Source organism: Pocillopora damicornis, chromosome 13 (assembly GCF_964200805.1).
Source record: "Pocillopora damicornis chromosome 13, jaPocDami1.2, whole genome shotgun sequence".
Classification (NCBI taxonomy): Eukaryota; Metazoa; Cnidaria; class Anthozoa; order Scleractinia; family Pocilloporidae; genus Pocillopora; species Pocillopora damicornis.
The window spans coordinates 4353061-4375904 of NC_142682.1; the positions used below are offsets into that span (position 1 = coordinate 4353061).

Genomic DNA, 22844 nt, shown 5'->3' on the forward strand with positions numbered 1-22844 from the left:
AACTCACTAATGAGATCAAGATGTATGGCGAATAAAGTAATTCAAATAATCGGGACGCTTGTTGTTTCGACGAACTTTAAATTTCGAGTCAGTCACTTTAAATGAGGATTCCTTTTAAACGTTTGAACAGAAATACGCGGCAGACAGTCATTCGCACGAAAGTTCTCGCGTATTTACTCTTACACTGCAACAACAACAAAGTGCAAATTCGCCGTTTCTCTATCGTTATTATTAATGCAAACAGTGGGAAAGTTATATCTCTGGTATCATGGGGTTTTGCATCTTGGGTGCCCCATTTAGGTCAAATCTTAGAGTCTCCTGTTTTAACTTTGTCTGCATTACCGATATCCCATGAAAAGTTCGCCGCAACTGCAATCTTTATCACTGTATGGTAATGCTATCTGATAATACGATCAGTAAAAGTAACTTTGAGGCAAAGATTATACTAATTTCATTGAATATTGTATATTAAACAAAGTTTTTGTGCGACGTACGTTGGATTGTTTAGGAACGATTGTTGGTAATCCGTTTTTGGAAAAAGCTCTTCCTCCATAATGCATCACACTTCCGTAATCATACGGGGTTTTGCGAGAATCAATAGTGGATTTGGAGTACTTCTTGAAATTGAACTTGTTCTCTGAAAACATAAATGAATAAAGTTTTCGTCATTAGGAAAATTTTTTTTACAATCAGTATTTATGGTTTCCTTTTTTCCGGGCTCTGCAGTTTTGTGCCACATTTCTTGTGTAGGGAACGACTTTGAAACTGATTAGAGTGAAAGAAGAAATCTTAAGAGGCGTAAATTGTTGAGTTTGTTAACGTTTTTAAAACGTATTTAATAATTTGCTTTTTACCTCTATCCTATATTAGGAGTCTTTTATAATGTATTTATCAGCTGAAATTCGGGTCTAATAAGGTTCCATTTTGACTAACTAAGCTTTACGGATTTCTTGTGGTCTTAAAAGGAATCTCCGCGTAATGATTTCAATATGTATTTTTTTCCGTTATAAATATGGAACACATGATTATGCCACCTAATCGTGATTACCTTTTGACCACGCTGTCACTTTATATTGCTTTTTTATGACATTGAAAGTAAAGGTTTAATTTTCGTATAACCTAAGGGAAGGGACGCTTTTGAATATTGCTCGAACTAAATACAAAGGGCACAGATTTCTCTCCGAAAGATGAACCGCTTTGGCGATACATCACTAGATGGATATATCGAAATCGCAGCAGCGGTATTTCGCTTGACCTATATATCGTGATGACGTGTCCCGCGTTTTACATTGCGTCGTTGTAGTGGTATTATGCTTAAAAGATATTCCCGAGATATCGAGGGAATGTCATAGCGTTCAGCTTTTTAGCGTCTCGGTTCACTTCGCGATATATCGCCGTATTTCCGCATTATCTGGGAAGAATAATATTCATCGAAGTGGAGGTGAAAAGTGATAACTTATTTTTATTCTTGAATAATTGTTTTAGTAAATACCAAACAGACACCTCAGAAACAGTTTATTTGTCTCAATATACCGAAATAATGGTCGGACATTTACTTTTGACGCTCGAATTGCCTCTTCGGCTACTTGGGGTGAATAGTACTTGCTACTCACTTCCGAAATAGCCAATCAGCGGGAATGAAAAGCAGTATTCACTTTTCTGGTTTTTGCTAAAGCATGATATTCGACAACAATTCTTTGTATTACTTTTGCACAGTAATGTAGTTACTTACTCTCCATTATGTTGTCCCACATAATTGTGACGTGGGCATCCCTGTCAGGTCTGGATTGTTCATGGTAAAAGCCCAAAGCGTGACCTAGGAAAAGATTTTCGTTTCTTTATCATCGTTGCATGTTTTAATTTGAATTAAAGGAAGTTTGCCTTTTGCCTAAGTTTGTTATACTTTCTTAGAAATTTTGAAGTCGACACAAGTATCAGTACTCCTACATGGAGCAGTTACCAAACCCTTGCCGCATACACAACAACATTATGGTATCAACTTACAATGTTCCTGGCCAAGGTTCGGAATTATACTTCTCGAAAATTAGTGGCTGTTTCATATCCCGCTTCGTTAACTAACCAAAAATGTTATAATACATTATGATATTGTTTTCGTAGCAGGGAATTAATACGCGAAATACAGTCAAACCTATGTTACGCGGCACCATATTAAGCGGACATCTTGTATAAAGGGGTCATTTGTTAAAGTCCCGAAATTCTTTCCCCTTAAACAGTGTAATTTCCACCTCTTTTAAGCGGTTGCGACTACCCTTTACTGAGTCCCAACGACTTTTTTCCCATTGTCGCCAACCTGTATTAAACGGTCACTTAAGGCGAAACCAAAATCAATGCTGATAGTACTTTTGATCGAATTTTTTGTACATTAAGTGGTCATTTAGTTTGTGTCACAGCTCAGTTGCCCTGAAAGGCTCCATCCATATTCTATTTTAGAACAAGAGCTATTAAGAACAAGACTTATGGATCACCTACCGATTTCATGGGCGACAATTCCAGTGTACCAACATCCACGAGCAAGGCTAATGTCTTGTTTGCGTCCCGTCCTCCCAACATATGATGAACACCTGGAAAAAATTTGGAATCAATGGTTCAAATCGTTAGCGCAGCCATATAATTTTCATGAAGTAGTTCTCAATAATCGACCAACATAATGAACTTCAACAACATATCAGAAAATCTCAACACTGCCACGGAATATCACACACCATATCTCGTTAGACTAAACAGGGAACAAGGACGTTTTGCGTCATTTTGTGTCGTCGCAAATGACTTTTAAAATAGATTCAAAAACCCAGAAACGTGTTTGCATTTGAAAGGAGAGAATAAGTCACAAAGATGTGAAGGTTGTTAAGGATTACTTTTTGTATTGCTTTCTGTTTCGAGATGGAGTTTTCAAATTGGAATTTTCAATTCATTCTTCACCATCGCTTTGCTTTGATTAAAGATTTATATATATATATATATATATATATATATATAACTAACTGCAGACAGTACTTTTTTTTTTTTTTTTTAAATAAAAGCCTGGAGACCAGGCAGTTTTATTTCGTCAATGATATCTATTTACAATTCTAATTGATTAAAGTATTCGAATTAAATTATGAGTTATTTAGGTAATTACAGGTCTCAATTAACTAATGATATTTTCTCTTACAGGCGGCACGAACAGCGCACGGGCTATAACAGCCCGGAGTAAGCGCCCACCTGTAAGAGGTAGCAAAGTTCTATTTAAAAGTTTTCTATTTACTATTTACAAAGAGATATTTCAGACCATGTGGGGCGCAAACAGCGCGCGGGCCTGTAGCCCGGAGTAAGCACCCCTCATGGGCGAGATTTAACAAATTTTATTATATACACAGGTTCAGGGGGGAGCAAGAGAGGGGAAGAAGATGGGCTTACCAGCGTCGACCGAACAAAGTACGTTTTTAAAAGACCAAAAATTCCTTAAGGTATCAGTGTCGTTACTAAGAATTCTGAGTTGGACATCTTTCTTAATTAAGTCTATAATCGCGTTGGAACTCAAAAGAGAACCTTCGAAGGTAGCTTTATTTCTGGCAAGCCAACACCAATATATGATAGTTGCCTTGAGAAAGTTAGATAAGGATATAGCGGTGGTAGATTTGTCTAGGGAAAAAGGGTAGTAGATAGATGTAGGGGAGATAGAGAAGGGGGAGTCGAGTAGAGCACGGAAAAGGGGGGAGAAGTGGTCCCAGACTTTCACAACTCTGGGACATCCCAAGAAGCAGTGTTCAATAGTTTCCGTTTTTCCGCAGATCGCGCATTTGTCATTATTGATGTATCCCCAAGACTTAGGGAGATATCTTACGCGGATCATTCTATGGATCAATAGCCAAATTAGATCGTTCTTCTTGTTTTCAATTAGCTTTAGGCGAGACTTGCGCCACACCCAGGCCCAACGATTGATGGGGCGGTCCATAGCAGACGCCCAAAAACCGGAGCACCGGGGTGCAACGCAGACGGGGTCAAGCAACAAAAGATATAAATTCTTACCGGTGAGTAAATCAGGTAAGGCACCAGTTTTCTGATGCAAGGTACGGAAATTATCTAGACAAAGGCGGTAGTAATTGGAAGGAAGGAAGGAAGAGGGAGCAGAATTGGTGGGAAAAGAAAAACGGGGATCTAGAATAGTTAGCTTATGTCCTAAAAAATATCGAGCTAGGTAATGCCATTTGGATGTGCCAAAGTCATCTCTTAAACTGGAAAAAACAGAAAGGCGCAGGCTAGCGCACTTAGCTTTAAAATTAACGACGTTGAGGCCCCCGGATGATGGGGGCGCACAACAGCGATCGCGACTAACATTTTCCATTTTTCCTCTCCAGATAAAAGGCCAAATGATCGACTTAAAGCTATCGTGCACCCAACGGGGTGGGGGGATGACTTTAGCAACGTGCCATAAACGGCTTGCGCCTAAAGTATTTACAATTAAGGTCCTACCGATAAAAGACAGGTCTCTTTGTTTCCAAAGATCTAGAACCGAACTTAGTTTGTCTAATTTGGCCCGCCAATTGTCGTCGTCGACATTGACGAGGCCGTTTGAGAAGTAAACACCAAGCACTCTCATTTTAGTGACCCATTTGAGGCCATAGGGAGATTCAATTCTAGTTCGCCATTTTCCTAACCACATTGCTTCAGATTTGGACGTGTTCAGTTTAGCGCCAGATCCTTGTTCAAATTTTGATACGACTCGGAGAAGTGAAGAAAGAGATCTTTCGGATTTTAAGATGCAAGTAGCATCGTCAGCGTACTGGGATATTTTATATTGAAGGCCCCCTGCTCCGGGGAGCAGGAAACCTTCAATATCTTTACAATTACGGATTTGCGTTGATAATACTTCTGAAACTAGCACATAAAGGAGAGGAGATAATGGGCATCCTTGTCTCACCCCTCTTCTTAAGTGGACAGGGGGGGACAGGGAGCCATTAACAATGATTCTAGAGAAGGCTTTAGAATAAAATAGTTCGACCCACCCACAAAAGGAGGGGCCGAAACCAAATTTACGCAATACTCTCATCATGAATTCGTGGTCAACTCGGTCAAAAGCTTTTTCTTGATCTAAGGAAATGAGAATACCCGGTTCATTAGTTTTGTCAATCATGTCGAGGGCATCACGAAGTAAGGCCAAATTTGAGAAGATAGTGCGGCCGACCACGCCGCACGTTTGGTCTGAATGCACGATGGAGTTCATGACTTTTTTCAATCGTTCAGTGATGATTTTAGATGCTAACTTGTAGTCAGTGTTTAACAAGAAAATTGGGCGCCAATTTTTTGCGAGGCGTCGATCATCTTTTTTGTGGATGAGTCGTAGGAGGCCCTCGTACTGGCTATCCGCGAGGGAGCCAGCAAGAAAGGCCTCGTTCAAAACAGAAAGGAGAGATTCGCTCAAATCGTTCCAAAAACACGAGTAAAATTCTGTTGGGAGACCATCAGAACCGGGTGACTTGCCGGTCTGAAGGCCTTCCAATGCAGTAAGTAATTCTTTATTAGAAAAAGGGCCTTCACATAGATTGCGCTCATAATCAGTCAGTGAAAATTCGAGGCCGTCAATTATTTCAGTTTGAATTCGCATATCAAGAGGATCTTGGGTGAATAAATTCTTGTAGAAATTGGTTAAAATTCTTTCAAGATCATTTTGAGAATTTCTGAGAACACCGTTCTCGTCAAAAAAAGATTCAAAACTATTCATGTCAGCTCGTTTTTTCTCCAGACGGAAGAAATAGCGTGTTGGTTTCTCACCTTCTTCGAACCATTGTGCTCGGGAGCGGACTTTAGCTCCTTCGGCTTCTTTCGAGATCAGAGAGGACAATTGGCTTTCCAAATCGCTAATTACACCTGGGTTATTTAAGCGATTAGAATGTAAAGCGTTTTTAGCATGGGTTAATTGCTTAGTAATTAGGATTCTTGTGGCATTTGCTGTTCTCTGTTTACGGATACAGTATGAAATACTTGTTTTGCGGATTTCAATTTTTAGAGCATCCCACCATTCGCGGAGGGAGGCGAATTCGGGGATTTTAAGCTTAAAGTTGTTAATCGATTTTGACATAATGTTTTTAAATTCTACATCTGAGAGTAAAGAGCTGTTGAACTTCCAAATTCCAGGACCGTGATTAGAGGGGTTAGTCGTTAGTTCAATTTTTACAAAGTCATGATCGGATAGGTCGTATACGCATGGAAGAATATTACATTTCGTTGCTAGGGTTAAGCCTTTAGCGACGAGAAAGCGGTCAATTCTAGATGCCTGGGTATGGTCTTTATTAGACCAGGTGAAAGTTACTTTGCGCGGGTTGTTTTTGCGCCAAATGTCTGTAAGTGAGAAGTCAGCACAAAGGGATCGGAGAAGTTTTTGATCAGACAATAGGATGGCGGAACAATTTAATTTATCTAGGACATTGTCCACACAATTAAAGTCTCCCCCGATCACTAGGTCCCCTTGGGGGAGAAAGTAATTGTGCAGACAAGAGAAAAACTTTTACGATCCGAAATAGTATTGGGAGAGTAAATGTTTACTAAATTTAGTTTAGAATTATAGTAGTCAATGAGTAAGCTCAATATTCTTCCTTCGGAATCGGTCAAAAAACGGATAATTTTGCCTGGAAAGTTTAGAGAAAAGAGGATGGCAACACCGGCAGACCTGCCAGTCCCGAAGGACCACAGACATTTGCCGCGCCAGAGTATTTCGAATTCCTCCGCTTGTTTTTTGCATGAGACATGTGTTTCTTGTAAAAGGATTATGTCACAGTTTGAATAATTTAATTCTTGAATAATTTTCCGACTTTTACTGGAGGACCCGAGTCCTCGCACATTTAGAGAAATTATTTTAAGCTTACTCATTGAATATAAATAAAAAATTAATATCTGTACCGCCTTCTCCTAGGTTTAACTCTCTCCCATCCATCATCATCAGTTTCGGAGCCAGAGTAGTCACGGCGGGAAGATCTATCGCGGCCATCGCGGCCGCGATAATAATCTCGATCGCTTCTATCTCTCTCTCTTCTGTCGTCTCTCCGGTCATCTCTTCGTTCTTCTCGATCGTCCCTCCCTCGCTCGTCTCTTCGTTCTCTTGGTCGTTCTCTTCTACCTTCGTCGCGTTGTTGTTCTCGTTGTTTCTCTTGATCTTGTTGTTTCTGTTGTTCTTGCTGTTCCTGCTTTTCTAGTAATTTCTGTTGTTCTTCTTGTTGTCGCTGTTGTTCTCTCTGTTGTTGTAGTTTTTTCTGCCTTTCTTCTCTTTCCTTGGCGCGCTGGGCTCGCTCTTGTTTCTTTTCCTTTTCAGTTTTAGGTGGCGTTGGCTCACTATCGACGTTCGCGCTGAAGAGCAGGAAGGGGCATTGAGGCATGGAATGGTTGTCCGCTAAACAAACGGAACATCTTGGCGAGTCTTTACATTCTTGAGCTCGATGCCCAGGGCATTCACAATTAAAACAACGGACTGCAGAGCAGTCTTTGGCCATGTGGTCAGTAGCTCCACAATTCCGGCAAGCTTTTGGCTGATTTGGGTACCATATTTTGATAGGTTCACCAGCTATGTTGATGTTGGCAGGGATAGTTCGATGTAGCGCCATTCGAGCCGTTCTTACTCCATTCTCGATATGTTGTGCAATTTTGTCGCGCCGAAATGAAAGGACACGACCGTAGTGGCTGAGTCGGCCAATCACGGCAGTGTCGGGTAGTTCAGCGGGGGCTTCATGGATCTTGACGAGGACCAAACGATTTTCGCAGTCGCCCAGGAACACTTTGAGACCGGCAATCACGACAAAAGGTGTTTCAAGAGCGGCTTCTTTAGCTGCACGGCTCTTAAAAGTCACGATCCAAGATCTATTGGACGCCTTTCTCTGGATTCCGGTGATAGCGTCAATATCGATTTCTGCCGCGTCAAAAGCTTCGAGAATTATTTGCGATGTGACGGTTGTATCAACGCTAAAATAAATAGAGCGATCCTTCGTGATTCTACTTTGACTAGGAGCATTCAAAAAAGGCACGGCCTGAAATTTCACACCCTTATTTTCCAGATTTTTTAGTACCTCAGGGATTTCGATTTCCACGTCTGCGCCCCAGGACTGTGAACCTTCTACCACGCTTGCGTCTACGACGTCTCCTGGATTCGCTGTCGAGTTATCTGTAGTAAACTGGCTGATATTTTCACTTTCCTGGCTGTCCATGTTGACCAATTGCTGCAAAAGCAAGGAAAATAAACTTTTCATAAGCCTTTTAACCTTACCCAAGAGGCCGAGAAGCTTTCAGTACTGTTTCGGCCTTCTGGGCCTCATCAGTGCAGTGCTGATGCTAGGATGGAGGTAAGGCAATATAGCCACCCCAAGTGATCTCACACATGTGGGATCACTTAAGCCATGCCAGAGTGCTCAAACTAGAAAAACTAGTGAGCATGCATAATGCTGCTGTGTATATATATATATATATATATATATATATATATATATATACACACCCTTTGCCTAGTTTGAAGTTCGCATAGCTAGACTCCGTTGTTCTCGGCTTGAACTGGATACAAGTGTTCTTTGTCCATTGTTCCATTCCTGCCTTAATCGCCGCCATAGCGCGGGAGTCACTTGCTGTAATTATGGGTCAGAAGAAAATGTGTATTTTATGTTAAGAAAGGATATTTCTGAATTGTTGCAATTGATCATTGCTCTGGTTTTTTCAGAACAGTTATATTGCTTTTACTGCGCTAATCTCTTACCATTTTGTTTGTTTCCTGCTACGGAATGGGGTCGTAATTTATTTGGGAATGATCTCGTTTTTGAATAATTGAACTGTCTTTTATCTGGCCCTATTGATAGAACGTTCTGTTCTACTTACTACGTTCAACTTTTCGTTCTACATTTACTTACCACGAGTTTGTTTTACCCCACCAATTTACACTCAAACTTATGTCTATCACAATAGATATAACACGTGTGCGACGGACACACCACTATTTGCCACTTTAAAATCGTAAAGGAAGAATACGATTTCACACTTCACACTATTTCTCGTTTGTTTTTAGAACACACTAATGACGAACTTACAGAGACTAGAGTCAATGACATAGTGCATCACACCACCAGGCCACTGTCGATTTATAGTGGAGCCTCTTCCAAACGGATTGTCCACATCCAACCCAAGTTCAATCGCCATGCGTTGATCTGGATCTAAGATCATGTCTCCTTCGTAGACATCTGGATCATCGATGCCGATAAAGCTTTTACAATTATACTTATTTAAATATATGGTAGAAGCTTTGGATACGTTTTCTGAATAAAGTCATGAATTAAAAACGTCAACAAAAACTTTATATTTTTCATACAAAAACTAACTTCCATGCTTGAAAAAACAAAAACTTACCGTCAGCGTTTTCTGATGCAACAAGGACCACTCCAAAAATCAAAATAGTACCAAGCCACTTCATGGTGATCTTGTTCTAGTTAGAACAGAGTGAAGGGCTTACTCAGAGTTGAGATTTTATGGAAACATTTGTCAACTCACCTGCGCGTAACAAAAGTCTTCAGTTTGATATTGTTTTCGACTATAAGCAAATTCCTGTTACTGTAGTTGACTCCTCTGTAGCTGTCATTTGTCAATCCACGTTTAAACAGCATTTTAAACACTGCATTTCTGTTTTGCATTGTGAGACAAAGTGTAACACTTTATTTCAATTGCTTTTAGCGCGTGATCATCGTACTAGTGCAGTGCGCTGAAATTACTGGCAAAATCAAACACATTCCTTTGTGCGAGGAAAATGGCACCTGCTACAGCTGAAATATGTCCATTGGGGACTTGGAAAGTCATCGTGAATACCCATTAAAAAAACAAGAGAAATAGCCGCAACTCCATTGACATCTTTAGAAATTTGCGTCTTAAAATAATAACCACTTCTTTCCAGGCTACTCAGAAAATCATTCGCAATACCCTTACAATATACCCAAACAGACTTACTTCACCTCAATTGAATAAAATGTATTTGCAAATTTGGACAATTACAGCAGTGCATTGTGTAAGAGTCTGTAAATAATCGTGTAAATATCTCAAATTGTTGACTTACTTTACTTTGGACAATACTCTCTCATGGGAAATTTAATTAATATTCCTTTCGCTAATTTGAGGCCTTTTAAGAAAAAAGGCAACTTATCAACTTCATCAGGCTTACAAGTTAACGTTTGCTTGAATGTCACAATACTATGCTTCGTTGTCCTAAATTTTATATCGTTGAAAAAAATATCTTCAGTCTTTAGCCGCCGTACATTTAAAATCATCATATTTCAACAGCTTAAATCTGTGAAAACTATTCGCCGTGAATTTCTTTTCATTGCTTTCGAGTTATTTTCATTTCTTTATCTTTTCTTAGGAAAACAATCGTTGTAGATGTTGACACTGGCTAAAAATATTTATTTAAAAGACTTAACTGGTTTTAAAGAAAAAAGGTTCAGGTGAATCTACATTCGTTCCATTTTTACCAGCTTCTCATGCTTAAAATGTTGGAGCATTGAAATTATTGTACTAAGGTGTACAGTGGGACAATGGAACATTTCGTGATACGAATTTTCTATATCGAAATGAATATACTCATATAATTTTTAGCATATCAAATTATTTATACGAATACATTTCGTTGGAGGAAAAAACGGTCTTTCCCGAAACGATTCAAATGACATTAAAAGGGAGGCAATCCTTTTTGCATTCTTCTGCGTGAAGCCACACCTATAACTCCGACCATGTAGCCGCTTCAGTATATATTAGATTTCTTTCTCCTCGATGTGAAGGGAAATCGATTCACGTTTTTCTTAGTTTTTCATTCTTCCTCGCTTTTACGTGCGCGAAAACCAAATTTTGGGTTCGATATTACGATAAACAAATGTGATGACCCAAGAACCTTTGTGTTTCCAAAACAGGAATCGAACAGGAAAAAGGAATCAGATCTTAGATGAGAACTGGCGGCGAACGGTTAACTTGGATTAAGTTCTTGATATCGCCTATTGCTGTAATCAATCTTACGAAAATATAATTTTTAACGTTTTCTTTCTTGGACAAGCACACCAATTTCATATAAATTTCCTACGAGGCCAATGTGAAATCACCAATGAATTGTGACCGTTTCATTTCGCATCCCTCCCCCCCCCCCCAAAAAAAAAATGCTTACTTACAAAATACAGTGCTTTGAGACTCTTTAGCAGTGTGATCACAATTACGCATTGACTTTTTAGTACGCGACCGAGAAGAAGCAAGGCATCTATGATTCTATTATTCGGTTGCATTTGGTCGTTTGCTATTTTCATTACCTTCTTGTTTGCTTTGACAACCAGGAATTACTTGCAAATAAAGATGGGCATGAATGGAATCAAATCAAGTGAGAGCAGCATTTGAGAGCCAGCTTCCTTTTCGAAGTTGAGAAGAAAAGACATATGGGAATCAAAATGAGGTTTTTCTGCCAGTTTTATTCTATTAACCCACTCTACATAAAGTTAAACTACAACAGCACTTCCCCGAAAATGGCACATGACCTGCAAGGGAAAACAGCATTGAATGTTTAGGTATCATTGAGAGCAAAACCAAATAAGTTAAAATCGGGTCATGCGCACTTTCAGAAAATATATATGAAAATTTAAGTGAGTTAAATATAAAATTTTCACAAACTATCACTTCTCCTGTTTAGTTTCTCTATAAAAAAAAAAGTAAATAAATAAATGGGTAGAATTGTTAACGAGAGAATTTGAAACGCTCGAAAAAGGTTGCAATAGGCTGGGCCTGTTTCCAAACATAGTTAACGATGGAGCGCAGGCCTAGGTTTTATTGATCGAACGTGTTTTCGCATGGATCGAGCCTCCAGTGTTAGTGATATTTCATTAATCAGGACCCAGAAAGGCAACTTATTCTGCGCGGAAGTAAATTGTAAGCCAAATTTACGACTTACTGTTTTGTAAAAATAACTTGTTCATCATATATTCAATTTTTTTCCTCCTTATGTGGAGATGGTTGAGAGCCAAATGAGCAAAGTTGATACTTAAAGGTACTGTTTTTAATGATCTTGTTGGTAGATTAAAATTTCTTTGAAAGGAAGACTCTGGAAGTTCAGGAAAGTGTTAGTTTTTCAATCTTGACTATGTTCCCTTAAAATTTAGCCGAAATAGACCAATTGTGAAATTCACATTTGCATAGGAGTACAATCTTACGAAATGCTTAAATTTCTATGCAAGATTTCGTTTACGGTGAGTGATTTGGATTAAATCAAATATCACATTTGAAGTTATAAATGTGATAATTCAGATTTAGTACATTTGAAAGTCCTTTGCCGATGTGAATAATGATTTTAAAATTTTGATCACGGATAATTCATCGGCTCCTCAAGCGGCTTAATTATTTTAAATGCAAAACCCTTTCATTCGTGTTATAAATTTCAATGCAAGTCATTCCATTGAGGGTGAAATATTTTCAAACTTCTAAAAACCAATGAGGACCAAGCTGGGGGGGGTGGGGGAGATTCCATTGAGCATTTCTTCTGACCACGTCGGAGGTGTACAAGAGTTTGGAAGTTCCAAGACTGCTAAAATTTATTTTTGAATGAATTGTAACCTTTTTTTCGTTGCTGATTAACATAGTTTGCAGGTCTTCTTGCAGTTTGCCCTCACGTATCGGTGATAGCTGCAATATCTCGTCCATCCGCTACATCTGTTATCCTTATCTTGACAATTTCCTAAAAGATAACAATGGACGTTTTGTCAGGATAGACACAGCTGTCAAAAGCTTACGCATGGCGCAAACGTTGAAGTGGCAAGGTTGCTTACTTTAGGGCTGTCAGAACCAAGTTATCTTATAGGAATTATGGGTAACTACGTAAGGCATTATATCACGGTAATTCAAAGACGTGCACCTTTTTTTGATCAAGATCTAAACAGAATGGTAAATCAATAGAACTCCTTTAATGAAATAAGCTTTGTGTTGGAAAAGTCTCGTTTGCCTTTTTCATTATTTTTGTTTCCCTATATGGACTTATAGATCTGTTTTCATCTTTCTCCAAAATATTGCATGAAAGAAGTATCTTGTATACGTAGTACCCATATAATTCCGATAATACTATGAAATAAAGCAATTATTGGATGAGGTTGGACATGATATCATGACTTATCGAAGCTGAAGAATTTACTTGATCCTCCCATCAAGCGCTGTAATATGCCAATTATCTCTTACTGGCACTTTACCCTCCGTTTCCCCTAAACACTTTGTGACCCCGCCCCCTTAAAATCTTCCAACCCCCACCCGCCAGTGATAAACAACGAACGGTCTCATATTTTTTTTTTCATGTTTTTTTTGGGTTGCGCGATGATTGTGTAAGCAATCATTACTACACACCTCCACCTCCCCCTCCACCACCAACACCTCCTCCTCCTCCTCCACACTGGCTCTTGTACAGAAGATTCATCTGCTGTGCGTCTGTTGCACTAATTCCCCGTCGCTGACCAAGTGTTACCTGGGAAAATAAAATGATAGAACACAACAAACCAAGACAAAAAAAAGGCTTAACGACAATCAGCGATAGTAATGATCAGAAGCATCCAACATAGTTCTATAAGTTATATGCTTCTGTAATTAAGTGAGTATTCATGACATTTGAAAAATGTCTGTGTTACTTGTTTTGGTTAGGTTTTTAAATGTCTGACCATGCACACTTCGAAATGGCATTCAAATTCTCTTTACCTGACTGACTAATAGGACGTGTCCTTTACTTTATCTATCCCAGTATGAACACATAAAAGAAAATATATTTGATGCAGTTCGGTAGATCAAATGTGGAAGTGCCAGCTTTATTTTTTCTCAAACTAGGATTTAAGTATATAAGTATGTTTAGGATAATAGATCGTAGGTTCTATCTTTCGACGAAAAATGTCATGTTATTTCATAGCACCTTTTGTTTTCAAAATGGAATTATAGATAATTGAATTTAACGAAGCTGCTTAGCTGATGGAACGAGCAAACATGTGATCCTTTTGGGAGCGCCTGGAGTTCTTTTTTTCCTCCGAGTATGTCTGTGTCATTCACCGTAAATATCATCATTAAAACATGTATTTTGTACCATGCCTTGGTAATACAATACATTGTTGTTTTTAAATGTGAGCCGCTTGTAAGTAATGATGCATTGAATTGCAATTCCTTGAACTGATTTTGCCGCTTTGATATTCATTAATGCAATGGATCGATAGCATCTACACCTAAACTAACCCCTGATTGCTTGGCAACGATAGTAGGTCTTCCGTTCTTGCTGAAAGCCCTGCTCCCATAATGCATCACACTTCCATAGTCATACTTGGTTCCCAGGCTGTCGATAGTTCCTCGATTGTATTTGTTGAAATTAAACTTGTTTCCTAAGCAGAAAAGAAAAATTTAAAAAATCTTGTGAGATAAGGCTACTTTCGTGCTCGTTCCTTTTAATGAATCGGAGTAGGCATTTATCATTTTTATATTCGAGGACGTCGATTAAATCAAGCAGTCATTGGACGATGTTGAAAAACCGATGTATTAATAATTATAAATTTTTAAAAGCGTTCCACTTCTTTGAGTTTCTCACTAAGGTTGTAAATTATGAAAACACTTCATATACGAGGGGCTTGGAAACTAGCAGGTAATTTAGAGTTAACAACTGAGTTGAAAACGTAAATTGGCCACCGTAAAGAGAAAAAAAGCTGACTTTTCAAGCGTTAGCCCTTCGTCAGAGCGATTATTAGCCCTTCGTCAGAGCAATTTACTTTTTCAACTCAGTTGTTAACACTAAATAAATTACCTGCTATACTCTCCCACCGACGCAGCACTACGGTTTCTTTAGAAACTTTCCCCCTTTATTCGCTTAGACATCAGGTCGACTTTGTACTCAAAATGAGAAATGAAGTATTCGCTGTAGATATTGTATTTATCATGTCAACTTCACACGCTTTATAAACAATAGCCTCTATTTGGCGCTAAAATATGCACGGATATTTGTTACTGGACATTATTTGTTTCAAACTATGAACAGTTTTCCAACAGTGAAGCTCGAGGAAAACCGTAAGCATCGAGGAAAAAATAATGTCCAACAACAAATATACGAGCTTTTATTCGCACTAAATAGAGGCTTTTTTGTTTATTATCCTTCAAATATTTTGCAAAGAGCGTGGAAAAAATGTACGCGATTAGCTAACTATTTTTTGCGTAAGATTTTTTTCCTTCAAGTGTCCTCTGGTACGACTTAATGAACAAAGCTATTTTCCTTCTTTTGTAACAACCACAAAACGCTCTCTCATTTTGAATCAAATTTTAAATGAAGACTTATCGTAGTGGACGTAAGGTTTAAAAAATTGGGGAATGTGACCTAGGTGATATCTTTGGATATACTCAAGCTTTAGCAGAGGAATATTCAGTCACTTGATGAGTTTAAACCAATAGTGCGCCATCAAAAAATATTTGATGGTTCATAACGTGTATTGATTGAATCCTCTCAACCAGCCAAGTCTAATATATTATATAACCATTTAATTTCGATGAATGTTTCTTTTGGTGCTTGTGATCTGATGTTATGATTCTAAACGGACTCGATATTGCACTTAGTAAATGATAAGCTGCGATTTTATACACACAATGAATTTGTCAGTAGAAGGTATAGTTTGAACCTAGTATCATAATTTGTTATTTTCAATCTAACTTAGCACTTACTCTCAATGATGTTGTCCCACATAATTGTGACGTAACTATCTCTGTCAGGACGAGACTGCTCGTGGTAGAAACCCAAGGCATGCCCTGAAAAGTAAACAAATTCAATTTTAGTCACGTTGTTGTCAGTATAACTGGTTGCAGAGGAATGTCCTAGAGTAACTTCTCATGATGTTTGTAGCCAACTGCAGAGCATATTTCTAAGATATCCAACGGATAAGGGTAGAAAAAGACAAACCGGCTAGACCATCCATCGGACAGGTTTTGGTCCAATGAATAGTGTTATCCACCCTTTAAACAGCGGGGGCCTGTTTCCGTATTATTATTTTGTCTACTTTACTAACCAATTTCGTGAGCTACAATTCCTCTGGACCAACATCCCCTGGCGAGATTAATATCTTGACGACTGCCTGTTCTTCCTACGTACGAGGAACATCTGAAAATGACACCAAATAGTAACGTTTCACACTTTTCTATCTGTGTTTTCTCTGTTATCAACCCCAGTTATCCTAGTTATTACAATGATTAGATTGAATTAAATTGCTGGCTTGTTGATTAATCAATCATTGATTCATAATATCGATGGATTGATTAACTGACTGACAGACTGACTGATTAGCCCTTTAAAAACCTTTAGATATGTTTGCAAATTCTCTATACTTTTCTTTATTCGTTTTCTGAGGTGCAAACAATTAAAGAGAATTTGTTTAATACGTAAGATCTTCATAAGTTGGTGATCGTTTCTTTTATTCTGGTGACTTTGACGAGTGCTTCAAGAGTGATATTGTAAGGAGAAATTAGATGCTTGTCACTCGTAGAGTCCAAGGGTTAATCCTTAATAGCTGTCGATTGAATTATTTTTTCGATTGCTTTTAATGATTGTTTTATCATTTTTTTTTTCATACATCGTCTGTTTATTTATTCGTTTTAGTTTTGCACAATCGTGCCTAAGGAACACGAAAATCTGAGCTACTCTTCTTAGTGTTGTTAGGGTCATCTTGCAAGAGCTGTTAAGATTTTAAAGAGCTCATTACCCAGAGCCAATTTTGAAGTTGGCATAAGCTCGTTCATTTGTCCTCTTCTTGAACCGGATACATGTTTTGCTTGTCCATTCCTCCATTCCTGCTCGGATGGCGTTCATTGCTCTGGAATCACGAGCTTTATTCATAGAAGTAAAACATGGGCTACATGTAAATGAATTACTACTAATGATTGACTGTAAAATAACATATGATGTATTTGATTTAAGTTTATGACGGCTTTTTCAACGTCACGACGTTTTTCCTTCCTCTATAAACCTAAAGTTGATAATTAATCAAGATTTCACAGATCTTCCACCTATATACGAGAATTTCGTTGAAACCTTATAAGATGAGAGGGAAAGAAATATAACGACAAATTTATGAAAGAATGGCTGAATAGAACGTTAGAGACATGAATAATAGAAGCCACACAGTTTTTCATCAGCGAACATGTTTCATATCTTATGAATTTAATAGAATGCAACTCGTACCTCCACTTTTTGACCATCTTCTTTCTTCTTATAGAAGGAATTTCTAACAGAATGATAATTTTGTTTTTTTTCTTTTCAATTCATGGCTCGTACATTCTTTATGTGGCAGTTTTCTTAGGAGTAGCCAAAACACAATACTATTTTCTGTTGTAAGCCGCGAGGTTATTGTAACTTGCAATTCTCTCGACCTGATAGCGAACGCTAAGCGTATAGAAGTTCTAAAATATCAAAATTTATTACATTATTTGCATTATTTTCCAACAAAAAATTTACACTGGCGTCGCTGGACTAAGAAACGAATATAATGAACCATATACTTACATAGACTGGAGTCAATGACGTAAGCCATCACCCCTCCCGGCCACTGTCTGTTTTTGGTTGAACCTCTCCCCATTGGATCATCCACATCCAGTCCCATTTCGGCTGCCATGCGCTGATCAGCTGTTAATATCATGTCCCCTTCATAAAGATCGTCACTCTCTACAAGGAACGTTCGTTTTAGGTTATTTAGACTTCGCGTTTGGTTTTACCCTAATGGGATTCATTTACGACAAACCATACTGTTATTTTTAGTATCAAAATACCAATCGGAAAACCGTTTACTTTCCACAGCTTATCCATATCAAATTACATCACTTTGACAAAATAAAACAAAACGGCATTTGGGCTTGAGTGCTTAAATGCTTTCAGTTTCAATGGTATATTTTCATGCTCCACACTAAAGCAACTATTCAAATGGCGATTGTTTGGAATGAGTTACTAAATTACAGATGTGAGTGATATTTTATCTCTATTTGTAAGATTTGGAACTCTCGCATGCTGGGGGAAAAACTAAGTACTTTTCAGTCTACTTGGTTTTATCGCCTTTGGTGACCTTGGTAAATCCCAAAAAAGGACAGTGAATAAGAATCTTCCAATCGTATATAAAAAAGTTCTAACAATGCTCATAGAGCTAAAATGTGAAATTTTTACCTTCAGGATTCTTGGCGAAAACGACTCCGCACAGAACAAAAAGGCAAAGCCACTTCATGATGCCTCCCAGCGGTGCAGAAACAAAGTTGTGAAATTGTTTCATCTGCAGCAAATTTATTGACCAGCAATTGTTCGCTCACCTGAGAAGCTGTTCAAGTTTTAATAAGTTCTTTTGTTTAAAGCTCTTTTTCTCTTTAGATCACGTTGCGTAAATTCAATTAACATGGGAAAGTGGTAAGATCTTGTTCAAATACATCTGTTACAGATGCAAGGAGGTAAAGAATTTTTTTTTCACGTAGAGCAATTGGATATCTTCTTTTTCAGGAGGAGGGGAATATGTGGGTACGTGCAATCATAAGCAAGTGATTCAGGCATCCCTGAAAATTCGCCTGTGCCCATTTATACTCCTTGGTGGTAGAGGGCACCGTGAGAGTAATGTGTGTTTCTCAAGAACCCAAGACCCAGCCATGTCTCGAACCCAGACCCTTCGACCCGTCTAGTCTAATACATTAACTGTCAACCAACTGCGTCTCTCATAACACTTTGGCTAGTTAGTCCAAATTGTAAATGAAAACCAACCCTAATTTAGGAGGGATATGGTACAAGAAATTCCTTAAAATTTTCAATCTGTTACTAAAAATTGAAGGAATAAAAATAAAAAAATAAAGCAAGCAAACGTTACAATTTATTCAGGATTTTCTTCTATTATGGTTCAGTTTTTTTCACTCATGAAAACATATTTTGTCTACTTTGAACTTGTCAAACCTTTTTTTGACGTATAGAAAATCTTTATTTAAAAAAAAAATTTTCGTTTTCATTTCAAGCGTTACTTATTGTTTATTGTGGAAAATGTCTGTTTAAATGTCATGAAATTGCTACGGATTTAAAAAGCAAACAGAGAATGTTGGAAAGCCTCGAGAACCCCAGTAGTATTGAAACAGCTTAAATCTTTAGAGCAGGCAAATTGCTCTTTGTTTTTTTTTTTATTCCGGCTGGAAGTGAGTAAAGACACTCTTATGTAATAACAGTTCTTCCTTGACTTCGATCTTGACTTCAACCGTAAATAGTTCGTATCTAAAATTTTTTAGTCCAAGATTACTCCTTTTTTTAAACAAAATCAGTCTAGGAAATCCAATAAACACGTGTTTTTTCGATTTAACGGAACAAGTGATGGTTGGGAAGTTGTCTTAATTGCACCTATCTTGAGCAAGTTCATTATAGAATCGTTCAGGCAAAATCTAGTTGTGGACTTTTTGACTTACCATACTATACATTCGTGATTAAATACTGAGGGAAAAAATTTTTTTTGAGTGTGTAATATCAATAAAAAAATATCCATGTTCAAAGATTATAGCATTATGTGCAATTTTGTCGTTAGCTTTTTTTTTTTTTTCTTTGGTGGTTCGTTGCTTCATCACGAATCACGAAGTACCGTTGCTCGGCTAAAACAAACCTTAAATAATTATTTGTAAGATTGTCAAAAACAGTATTCACGTTCATATTTCTATGTGTAATGTAAGTGTCGCAGCTAATTACGAATCATAAACCCATGCAAATTCTTTAAAGAGTAACATACATCACTACAACGAAACATATAAGCAAAGGCAAATTTACAGGTTGCAATATTTGGGAGACGCAAGAACTCTTTGGATTCCCGGTCGAGCAGCCCTGCACCTTTAGACGTAGGACACCTCTCCCGAACAACGTATTTGAGATTCTTTCACCCTTCTTCCCCATTCAACATTGTTAATCGCCAATGTTTCTCTGCCATCTTGCAGACCAACATGGAGAGGGGGCATGAAAGACTGTATGTGTCGCAACAAAGGTGTCTGCCCGGTCATTGCGTTGTGTTCCTGGGAAAAACGTATTACTTTTACAGCGGCTATACCGAAGAGTACATATAAGAATGGGAATTTTGTAATAGACATCCACCAGGTGGCTCTTCTTGTCTACTGTCTCTAGGTTGAATTAGAATGTTGGTTTTTTAGGAAGGAGGAAAACCGTAGGACCCCGAGAAAACCAAAGAAGTCATTTCTAGTTGATCCGTTCTCTACGTCGTTAAGGAATATTAAACAACTCGGACATTCATTGAAAAGAAACTCTTTTGGTTGCATGTGGCAAAATAGGCCAAACCACTGATATCTATGGACAGGTAGCCGAAATCTACCTTAACAACTTAACTTCAACATTTTTTGGCACTCTCATCAACTCAAAATTCGATACAAAGTCAGTTTATCATCGGTGATTTCTTTATTATGCTTTTAAAATCAATTGACACGTCAGAAATTGTCAGGTAAGCAATCTCATTTGTTTTGATAAGCTATGTAGCATTCATAGTCCTGTCCTTAGATGGTCAATGTAAGACAGAGAAACAGGAAAGGAAATTGGTTGGATGATTTTCGACCAAGAAAACTGAACCATGATAATTCTCCTAACTAGTGGCTGACGCTCTGGGCATTCCCCCATAGAAGATCCAAAAATTCCTTGGCAATCCCATCAATAACGATTGAATTGAAAATAAAAACCGTAGAAGCCGAGTTAATCACCGCATCTCAAACTCCACAGATGAAAGCAAAAAAATTTCCTGCAAGCCCCGCTCTCGGGTTCATCTGTATAAAATAATAATAATAATAATAATAATGTCTTTATTAAGCACTCTAAACAACAAACGTGTTTAGTTACAATGATATGAAATCAGCAAGTATAAAACTAATAAACTAACTAAATTACTAACTGAATAACTAATAAGAGAACAAACATCTATTAATAAAGGTCCTTTTGAAACGTTCAGTTCTGACAAGCGGGAGAATATAGTTATGGCGCCTCTTACGTAGCGTATCCATTGTTCGCTCTGGTGGCAAAAGGTCATCTAAAGCTGTTGGAAAATCGCTGTCGGTGATCTTGGCCCACAACTTCTTATCTTTTAGAATAATAATATTTTCAATCGAAAAAAGCTCTTTACAGTAGCCAAGCTTAAAAGCTCTCTTGAACAGCCTGTCTATGCGACTCAGATACTTATGATAATACGCGCAGCCCCATACTTCTACAGCATATGTAAATATAGGTAGAATAAGACTGATAAAGAGAAGATGAAGATGATCCAGCGGCAGTCCATAGAATTTACAAACACGTAAGATGTACAGACGACTACTGGCTTTCGATATAATATTATCAAAATGTAAATCCCAGTTACACGGATCAGATTGAAAAGTTACACCCAACAACTTCAGACATGGTTTACGCTCTATAGAAACCAGAGGAGCAGGTAAGGCCTTAGTGGATTTGCCTCTAAGAAGCATCTCCCACGTTTTCTTGAAGTTTAGTTGCATACGATTAGCAGATGTCCATGCGACGATCGATCGGACCTCCTCAGCTGCTAAATTGCCGTTATTAGCCAGCGATTTTACTGGAATACTTAATGTTAAATCATCAGCATATTTCACAAGTAAATTCTGATTTGGTAGGATGGCCTTAATATCATTGACCATAATAGAAAATAGTATAGGGCCTAAAACTGTCCCCTGAGGGACACCTCTATTGATATTTACATAGTCCGTGACAATGGCATCAACAACAACTCTTTGTTTCCTGTTCTGTAAAAAACTAATAATCCAATTGGTCACGTATGGATTTATATCAAGTGTTTTCAACTTAGAGCAGAGGATATCATGAGGGACCGAATCAAAAGCTTTGCTGAAATCAAAAGAGAAGATTCTAACACAATCAAAACCCGACTCAAGCCATTTCAGCCAAGCATATTGACACTTAATTAAGGCCATTGTCGTATTGTGGCCTTTGCGGTATGCAAACTGGTCGAAGCTGATGAAGTTCTTCATATATTGAGATAATTCTTGTCTGTATACAAGACGTTCAAAAACCCTCATTATTACATTAGTCAGCGAAATAGGCCGCAACTGTGTGCAATTTTTAAAGTTGGGCTCTTTAGGCAAGGGAGTTATGTCGGCTAATTTCCAAAGATCAGGCACAATGTGATTTTCCAAAGAACAGTTGAAAATATGGGTAACAACAGGAGCGAGGTCGTACGCAAACTCTTTCCAAAACCAGTACGGGATTCCATCTGGACCAGAGGCAGTTCTTTTTAATTTCAGTAGACTCCTGGTAACACTGGAGACCGTTAAAACAGGCATCTCGCTTGATTCCGGGATAGTGACAGTGTCAATGGGTTTATAAAGGGGATCAGTGTTAATGGAACAGAAAAAATTATTGATCTAGCTCGGGGAGATAATTGAGCTTACTTGCGAGTTGGTAGACTTCCTTCCTGTCAGGGAATTAACTGTTGACCACCAAGATTTGGATCCTGCACTATGTTTCTCAAAATTCCCTTTAACTGCTCGAACTTGATTATCTCTGATCAACTTGTTGATTTTCTCTTGAAGAGTTTGGATCTCAATCGAAACAGAATTTCCTGACATGTTACTTCGCCGAATCAATTTTTTCCGTTGGTCCAGTAGATGTTTGATTAGAGGAGAAAAGAACGGGGGGTCCCTATTAGACACACGTACTGATATACCCGGAAAACACTCATCAAACATGGACTTAATCTTGGTACAAAAAAGATTAAGTTTTCCATTCACATCTCCGCATTGATAAACATTGTCCCAGTTATGAAACTTCAACAGTTTATCCATATCCAGTT

General features: G+C 38.1%; 2 protein-coding genes across 3 annotated transcripts; both read right to left on the reverse strand.

The window, feature by feature from the left end:
• Positions 1 to 162: 162 nt before the first annotated feature.
• LOC149035059 (zinc metalloproteinase nas-15-like) lies at positions 163 to 9223 on the reverse strand. The gene is made up of 5 exons (XM_089192140.1): positions 9060 to 9223; positions 8480 to 8603; positions 2491 to 2582; positions 1733 to 1816; positions 163 to 637 (listed from the first exon to the last, which is right to left on the reverse strand). The coding sequence occupies exons 1-5, from the start codon at positions 9190 to 9192 to the stop codon at positions 441 to 443; spliced, it is 630 nt and encodes a 209-aa protein (XP_089048266.1). The 5' UTR covers positions 9193 to 9223; the 3' UTR covers positions 163 to 440.
• A 2219-nt stretch (positions 9224 to 11442) lies between these two features.
• LOC113667390 (zinc metalloproteinase nas-15) lies at positions 11443 to 18341 on the reverse strand. 2 transcript variants are annotated; one of them, XM_089192130.1, is made up of 9 exons: positions 18188 to 18341; positions 17537 to 17695; positions 16737 to 16860; positions 16047 to 16138; positions 15706 to 15789; positions 14242 to 14384; positions 13401 to 13492; positions 12598 to 12720; positions 11443 to 11528 (listed from the first exon to the last, which is right to left on the reverse strand). In XM_089192130.1, the coding sequence occupies exons 1-8, from the start codon at positions 18288 to 18290 to the stop codon at positions 12615 to 12617; spliced, it is 903 nt and encodes a 300-aa protein (XP_089048256.1). In that variant the 5' UTR covers positions 18291 to 18341; the 3' UTR covers positions 11443 to 11528; positions 12598 to 12614. The 2 variants fall into 2 exon arrangements, with proteins under 2 accessions (XP_089048256.1, XP_089048255.1); XM_089192129.1 differs by having other exon boundaries at positions 12598 to 12718; positions 13375 to 13492.
• Positions 18342 to 22844: the final 4503 nt, after the last annotated feature.

Bases quoted from the DNA above. Each gene is read 5' to 3' on its own strand.
- LOC113667390 (XM_089192129.1), bottom strand. From the start codon at position 18,290: ATGAAACAATTTCACAACTTTGTTTCTGCACCGCTGGGAGGCATCATG. The intron at 17,696-18,187 runs GTAAAAATTTCA...CGTTCCTTGTAG, and splicing joins TTTCGCCAAGAATCCTGAAG to AGAGTGACGATCTTTATGAA. The intron at 15,790-16,046 runs GTTAGTAAAGTA...TTTACTTTTCAG, and splicing joins AATTGTAGCTCACGAAATTG to GGCATGCCTTGGGTTTCTAC.
- LOC149035059 (XM_089192140.1), bottom strand. From the start codon at position 9,192: ATGATCTTAGATCCAGATCAACGCATGGCGATTGAACTTGGGTTGGAT. The intron at 1,817-2,490 runs GTAGGTGATCCA...ATCTTTTCCTAG, and splicing joins AATTGTCGCCCATGAAATCG to GTCACGCTTTGGGCTTTTAC. The intron at 638-1,732 runs GTAAGTAACTAC...TTATGTTTTCAG, and splicing joins GTGGGACAACATAATGGAGA to AGAACAAGTTCAATTTCAAG.